At 51.1% G+C, this 7,500-nt stretch overlaps 2 protein-coding genes across 14 annotated transcripts in view; one reads left to right on the forward strand and one right to left on the reverse strand.

The window, feature by feature from the left end:
• Positions 1-1,116: 1,116 nt before the first annotated feature.
• On the forward strand, positions 1,117-5,925 carry LOC139433195 (polysialoglycoprotein-like). 13 transcript variants are annotated; one of them, XM_071202109.1, is made up of 6 exons: positions 1,117-3,196; positions 3,236-3,430; positions 4,134-4,601; positions 4,836-4,913; positions 5,031-5,381; positions 5,460-5,925. In XM_071202109.1, exons 1-6 carry the CDS (start codon positions 2,794-2,796, stop codon positions 5,753-5,755), a joined length of 1,791 nt encoding a protein of 596 aa, XP_071058210.1. In that variant the 5' UTR covers positions 1,117-2,793; the 3' UTR covers positions 5,756-5,925. The 13 variants fall into 13 exon arrangements, with proteins under 13 accessions (XP_071058210.1, XP_071058204.1, XP_071058206.1 ...); XM_071202103.1 differs by having other exon boundaries at positions 5,031-5,147; positions 5,187-5,925; XM_071202105.1 differs by having other exon boundaries at positions 4,134-4,445; positions 4,524-4,601; positions 5,031-5,925.
• An 89-nt stretch (positions 5,926-6,014) lies between these two features.
• Positions 6,015-7,500, reverse strand: part of LOC117440763 (high affinity choline transporter 1-like) — a 24,452-nt gene continuing 22,966 nt past the window's right edge. Inside the window, exon 7 of the mRNA XM_034076997.1 lies at positions 6,015-6,670. Coding sequence (XP_033932888.1) covers positions 6,107-6,670 — 564 coding nt within the window. The 3' untranslated portion in view covers positions 6,015-6,106. The remainder of the gene's footprint in view (positions 6,671-7,500) is intronic.

The raw sequence follows: 7,500 nt of genomic DNA on the forward strand, positions 1-7,500 counted from the left end.
GAGGGTCTGAGGACAGAGGGTCTAAGGACAGAGGGTCTGAGGACAGAGGGTCTAAGGACAGAGGGTCTGAGGACAGAGGGTCTAAGGACAGAGGGTCTAAGGACAGAGGGTCTAAGGACAGAGGGTGTCGTATCGTCATACTGATAGTCTGTACACACTGTGAAGTCCACTGAGACAAATGTAACATTGGGCTATAAATAAACATTGATTGACACACACACACACACACACACACACACACACACACACACACACACACACACACACACACACACACCCACACACACACTTTTTCATTGCGTATTATTATCTCTCGAGCTGAGCTTCGGGAGCCGTTACCCAGAGTGACATCCATCAGGCAGATAATCCCGTTAATCCCTCCGCGTCGTCTCTCCCTGAGTCCCCCGGAGACATGGAGGGTCTCCGTCCCCTAACGACCGTCCCCTAACGACCACATACCTGCACATCCACATCCAGGTGTGGCTGCTTCACAGCGAGTGTGTGTTCATATGCTGTATGTGGGCGTTCCCAGTGCACGGCAACACACTGAATGATATGTACGATACGTCCGGACGGTAGAACGATAACGCACGTGTGCAAAGGAAAGTAAAGGACACGAGAAGTGCGTCTTGTCAGGCTTCTGTAATCTGCTGCACGCCGAGTTCACCCGCGTGTAATCTGCTGGCCTCGTTGGGGTTTCTTTTCCTTTTTTCAAAGCAGCACTTTAATTACTGCGTATCAGTTCTGCAGAACGAACCTCTCATGGCTCGGTTTAAAATGCTCTAAACCACACGTGTCAAACCCGAGGCCCGGGGGCCAAATCAGGGCCGTGGTGGATTTAATTTCGGCCCGCGGGATAATTTCTAATTCCTGTTAAATCTGGCCCGCCGGTATATTGCACCTTCCCTGCATCCTGAGGGTCTCCTCCGCTCAGAGCCCAAACATTGATGACCTTTCCCCCAAGATGAGACGCCAAGTGTCTGAGCTAGCATCTCAGAGCAGCAACCTGAGCTCAAAGGATGCTTCCTTCTGCTCTTCCTCTCACGACAGCAGGGCATGTTTGGTTTCTCTCTGAGGGGAATAGTTTTCTTGAAGCTGTTGTCGGCCTGTGGGGAAATGTACTCATGAGAAGTGACTCTGGAGAAGCTGCTGATAGAGCCGTGAGAAATGAAAGCAGCTGATTATTTAATGATGTTTTTATAGGCAATAATTGAAGCTTTGTTAGTTCCAGGTTTAATATGTGCAATAAGTTCATTTCAATACGTTCTGCAGTAAACATTGACCCAGTCCGGCCCTCCACTAGTACCTATTTTTTAAATTTGGCCCACTGTGTATTTGAGTTTGACCCCCTGCTGTACACAAAGTGGGACGGTGTGCAAATCAAATAGAAAACACTTATTTTTGTATAAAGCATAAAGGACTTATCTCATAGACCCCGCAGGCAGCTTCCAGGGGCCCCAAAAGGTCAGTGAGCCTCGTGTTGAGTCACTTTATTAATATTTGTCTTCGGTAATTCAAAGAGCCCCGTGCAGCGAAGCGGCGTCTTGTTAATGTTTGTCTTTTAATATTAAGTTCCAAGTCCTGATGTTTTCTTTTAGGTCGTCGTCTCCACGCTAACCACAGGTCCTTCGAAGGTTTCCTACGAAGCCCCAAGACTCCTAAGATAAGGACTCACAGGAAATAAAAGGCTCCAAACAAATAACTGGCTCCCATTGGATGATTGGTTTGTGAACACACGTTTATCAACCCTCCGCCTCCTTCACATGTGACATCGGACAAAGAAAGGAGGAGCTACAGTACAATCATCAGCAGCACTTTGGAGTTACGGTTCAGACGGGAGATGTTGAAAACACGTGAGACAATCGTGAGTATTGCATTCCAGGTCATGGTGGAGGGGGGGAGGGGGGGGGGTGCTAACGAGCTACAACGACACAAAATAAATTAGGAGAAACAACGCCGTCGTATCAGAAAGGATGCAGATATAAAAACCCAAAGGTTCCTCACGAAGAAACATCTCCAGCCGCTTGAGGACACCTGCAGCGACTAGAGAGCGTTCAGCCGCTTGAGGAGACATGGGGACCAGGGGACACTAGAGAGTGACGCACACAGCTGGAGACCTGGGGACACTAAAGAGTGATGCACACAGCTGGGAGACCAGGGGACACTAAAGAGTGACGCACACAGCTGGAGACCAGGGGACACTAAAGAGTGACGCACACAGCTGGAGACCTGGGGACACTAAAGAGTGACGCACACAGCTGGAGACCAGGGGACACTAAAGAGTGACGCACACAGCTGGGAGACCAGGGGACACTAGAGAGTGACGCACACAGCTGGAGACCAGGGGACACTAAAGAGTGACGCACACAGCTGGGAGACCAGGGGACACTAAAGAGTGACGCACACAGCTGGGAGACCAGGGGACACTAGAGAGTGACGCACACAGCTGGAGACCAGGGGACACTAAAGAGTGACGCACACAGCTGGGAGACCAGGGGACACTAAAGAGTGACGCACACAGCTGGAGACCAGGGGACACTAAAATTATATTTTTAAGACATTTTTAAAGTTTAACTTCTTCATATTTGTCTAACATGATACTTTTCATTCATGAGCTATGACGCTGCGCTGTCAGTACACTTCTCCCGTTTGTGATTGGTCGAATGTTGCTAACCCCGCCCCTTTCACGTGAACGCGCCCTCAGCCGGACAGAGGAACCCGGGGTTGATTTACCGAGTTCATAACCAGCGCTGTAGGACCGCTTGGTTTCTGCAGCTTTTAGTAGACGCTGCCATGTCTCCTCAAGGTGCTGAGTGTTCTCTAAACGCTGCCATGTCTCCTCAAGCTGCTGAGTGTTCTCTAAACGCTGCCATGTCTCCTCAAGGTGCTGAGTGTTCTCTAAACGCTGCCATGTCTCCTCAAGGTGCTGAGTGTTCTCTAAACGCTGCCATGTCTCCTCAAGCTGCTGGATGTTCTCTAAACGCTACCATGTCTCCTCAAGCTGCTGGATGTTCTCTAAACGCTGCCATGTCTCCTCAAGGTGCTGAGTGTTCTCTAAACGCTGCCATGTCTCCTCAAGGTGCTGAGTGTTCTCTAAACGCTGCCATGTCTCCTCAAGCTGCTGAGTGTTCTCTAAACGCTACCATGTCTCCTCAAGGTGCTGGATGTTCTCTAAACGCTGCCATGTCTCCTCAAGGTGCTGAGTGTTCTCTAAACGCTGCCATGTCTCCTCAAGGTGCTGAGTGTTCTCTAAACGCTGCCATGTCTCCTCAAGCTGCTGAGTGTTCTCTAAACGCTACCATGTCTCCTCAAGCTGCTGAGTGTTCTCTAAACGCTGCCATGTCTCCTCAAGGTGCTGGATGTTCTCTAAACGCTACCATGTCTCCTCAAGCTGCTGGATGTTCTCTAAACGCTGCCATGTCTCCTCAAGGTGCTGAGTGTTCTCTAAACGCTGCCATGTCTCCTCAAGCTGCTGAGTGTTCTCTAAACGCTACCATGTCTCCTCAAGGTGCTGGATGTTCTCTAAACGCTGCCATGTCTCCTCAAGGTGCTGAGTGTTCTCTAAACGCTGCCATGTCTCCTCAAGGTGCTGGAGTGTTCTCTAAACGCTGCCATGTCTCCTCAAGGTGCTGAGTGTTCTCTAAACGCTACCATGTCTCCTCAAGGTGCTGGATGTTCTCTAAACGCTGCCATGTCTCCTCAAGGTGCTGAGTGTTCTCTAAACGCTGCCATGTCTCCTCAAGGTGCTGAGTGTTCTCTAAACGCTGCCATGTCTCCTCAAGGTGCTGAGTGTTCTCTAAACGCTACCATGTCTCCTCAAGGTGCTGAGTGTTCTCTAAACGCTGCCATGTCTCCTCAAGGTGCTGAGTGTTCTCTAAACGCTGCCATGTCTCCTCAAGGTGCTGAGTGTTCTCTAAACGCTGCCATGTCTCCTCAAGCTGCTGAGTGTTCTCTAAACGCTGCCATGTCTCCTCAAGGTGCTGAGTGTTCTCTAAACGCTACCATGTCTCCTCAAGGTGCTGAGTGTTCTCTAAACGCTACCATGTCTCCTCAAGGTGCTGAGTGTTCTCTAAACGCTGCCATGTCTCCTCAAGGTGCTGAGTGTTCTCTAAACGCTGCCATGTCTCCTCAAGGTGCTGAGTGTTCTCTAAACGCTGCCATGTCTCCTCAAGGTGCTGGATGTTCTCTAAACGCTACCATGTCTCCTCAAGCTGCTGGATGTTCTCTAAACGCTGCCATGTCTCCTCAAGGTGCTGAGTGTTCTCTAAACGCTGCCATGTCTCCTCAAGGTGCTGAGTGTTCTCTAAACGCTGCCATGTCTCCTCAAGCTGCTGAGTGTTCTCTAAACGCTACCATGTCTCCTCAAGGTGCTGGATGTTCTCTAAACGCTGCCATGTCTCCTCAAGGTGCTGAGTGTTCTCTAAACGCTGCCATGTCTCCTCAAGGTGCTGAGTGTTCTCTAAACGCTGCCATGTCTCCTCAAGGTGCTGAGTGTTCTCTAAACGCTACCATGTCTCCTCAAGGTGCTGGATGTTCTCTAAACGCTGCCATGTCTCCTCAAGGTGCTGAGTGTTCTCTAAACGCTGCCATGTCTCCTCAAGGTGCTGAGTGTTCTCTAAACGCTGCCATGTCTCCTCAAGGTGCTGAGTGTTCTCTAAACGCTGCCATGTCTCCTCAAGGTGCTGAGTGTTCTCTAAACGCTACCATGTCTCCTCAAGGTGCTGAGTGTTCTCTAAACGCTGCCATGTCTCCTCAAGGTGCTGAGTGTTCTCTAAACGCTACCATGTCTCCTCAAGGTGCTGAGTGTTCTCTAAACGCTACCATGTCTCCTCAAGGTGCTGGATGTTCTCTAAACGCTACCATGTCTCCTCAAGCTGCTGGATGTTCTCTAAACGCTGCCATGTCTCCTCAAGGTGCTGAGTGTTCTCTAAACGCTGCCATGTCTCCTCAAGGTGCTGAGTGTTCTCTAAACGCTGCCATGTCTCCTCAAGGTGCTGAGTGTTCTCTAAACGCTACCATGTCTCCTCAAGGTGCTGAGTGTTCTCTAAACGCTGCCATGTCTCCTCAAGGTGCTGGATGTTCTCTAAACGCTACCATGTCTCCTCAAGCTGCTGGATGTTCTCTAAACGCTGCCATGTCTCCTCAAGGTGCTGAGTGTTCTCTAAACGCTGCCATGTCTCCTCAAGGTGCTGGATGTTCTCTAAACGCTGCCATGTCTCCTCAAGGTGCTGAGTGTTCTCTAAACGCTGCCATGTCTCCTCAAGCTGCTGAGTGTTCTCTAAACGCTGCCATGTCTCCTCAAGCTGCTGAGTGTTCTCTAAACGCTGCCATGTCTCCTCAAGGTGCTGAGTGTTCTCTAAACGCTACCATGTCTCCTCAAGGTGCTGAGTGTTCTCTAAACGCTGCCATGTCTCCTCAAGGTGCTGAGTGTTCTCTAAACGCTGCCATGTCTCCTCAAGGTGCTGGATGTTCTCTAAACGCTGCCATGTCTCCTCAAGGTGCTGGATGTTCTCTAAACGCTGCCATGTCTCCTCAAGCTGCTGGATGTTCTCTAAACGCTGCCATGTCTCCTCAAGCTGCTGAGTGTTCTCTAAACGCTGCCATGTCTCCTCAAGCTGCTGGATGTTCTCTAAACGCTGCCATGTCTCCTCAAGGTGCTGGATGTTCTCTAAACGCTGCCATGTCTCCTCAAGGTGCTGAGTGTTCTCTAAACGCTGCCATGTCTCCTCAAGGTGCTGGAGATGTTTCTTCATGAGGAACTGTTGTGTTTTTACATTTGATCGTTTCTGCACCTAATGTAAGTGTGTGTGTAGTTTGCTTGTCGCCTGTGGGCCTCCTCGAGGAGGTGGTGTCCTTACTTGCTAGTGCCCGGGTCTTAATTGTCATACAATCAATTAAATAAAAAGGCAAAGAAAATGCAAAGCTCTCAATATAACGTAAAAGAACATTGGTGCGTGTTTTCTCCCACTTGTACTGTATATAAAAGTATACAAAAAATTCAAAATATACTGTACTTTTAAAATAATGTAGTTTCACATTTAATAGTTGTTCTTAAACCAGTCCTTAAAATGGTATAAAATATGTTTTTTAAATGAACATTCCTACTTTAACATGCCGACTCTAACATAGGTTCACACGCCTCAGTGTTCTCATTCTGTTCCTTCGGGGTCTCGTCCTTAATGTCCTCCTTAATGTCGGACTTCCCCTCGTCTTGTGTTTGTATCGAGTACTGCGCCTTCACGTTAAACACGTCCCAGCGCTCCGGGACCCAGTCCTTGTTGAAGAGCACGGAGAACAGGTACGAGAACAGCAAAATGGACGCCAAGGCGGACAGCATGCAGATGGTTCTCACCGGAGCTCCCTGGATGAAAACGCCGTCCACCTCCATGCCGCCTGGGAACTTGATTAGAGCGGGGATTCTAAGCAGGGGTTCGCCGCTCAACACCCGCAGCAACATGCCGATGAAACAGCCCAAAACGGCGCCGTAACCGTTGGAGATGTTGAAGAAAAGCACGCAGACGAGCTGAGGCAGCATCAGAGTGTACGTGAGGTCTGAGCGCAGCAGCCAGATCATCAGGACGCTGTTATCCAGGAAGGTGAGGGAGGTCCCGGCCAAGCCCACCACCACCACCGAGAGCCGGATCACCCACTGGATCTCCCCCTCTGAGGCCTGGGGACAGACCGGGGGTACACGTTAGTCTCCGGGGGGTACACAGGTACACGTTAGTCTCCGGGGGGTACACGTTAGTCTCCCGGGGGTACACGTTAGTCTCCGGGGGGTACACAGGTACACGTTAGTCTCCGGGGGGTACACGTTAGTCTCCCGGGGGTACACATTAGTCTCCGGGGGGTACACGTTAGTCTCCGGGGGGTACACGTTAGTCTCCGAGGGGTACACGTTAGTCTCCGGGGGGTACACGTTAGTCTCCGGGGGGTACACAGGTACACGTTAGTCTCCGGGGGGTACACGTTAGTCTCCGGGGGGTACACGTTAGTCTCCCGGGGGTACACGTTAGTCTCCCGGGGGTACACGTTAGTCTCCCGGGGGTACACGTTAGTCTCCCGGGGGTACACGTTAGTCTCCGGGGGGTACACGTTAGTCTCCGGGGGGTACACGTTAGTCTCCGGGGGGTACACGTTAGTCTCCGGGGGGTACACGTTAGTCTCCGGGGGGTACACGTTAGTCTCCCGGGGGGTACACGTTAGTCTCCCGGGGGGTACTCGTTAGTCTCCGGGGGGTACACGTTAGTCTCCCGGGGGTACACGTTAGTCTCCGGGGGGTACACGTTAGTCTCCCGGGGGTACACGTTAGTCTCCGGGGGGTACACGTTAGTCTCCAAGGGGTACACGTTAGTCTCCGGGGGGTACACGTTAGTCTCCCGGGGGTACACGTTAGTCTCCGGGGGGTACACGTTAGTCTCCCGGGGGGTACACGTTAGTCTCCGGGGGGTACACGTTAGTCTCCGGGGGGTACACGTTAGTCTCCGGGGGGTACACGTT

Source organism: Pseudochaenichthys georgianus, unplaced genomic scaffold (assembly GCF_902827115.2).
Source record: "Pseudochaenichthys georgianus unplaced genomic scaffold, fPseGeo1.2 scaffold_1182_arrow_ctg1, whole genome shotgun sequence".
NCBI lineage: Eukaryota > Metazoa > Chordata > Actinopteri > Perciformes > Channichthyidae > Pseudochaenichthys > Pseudochaenichthys georgianus.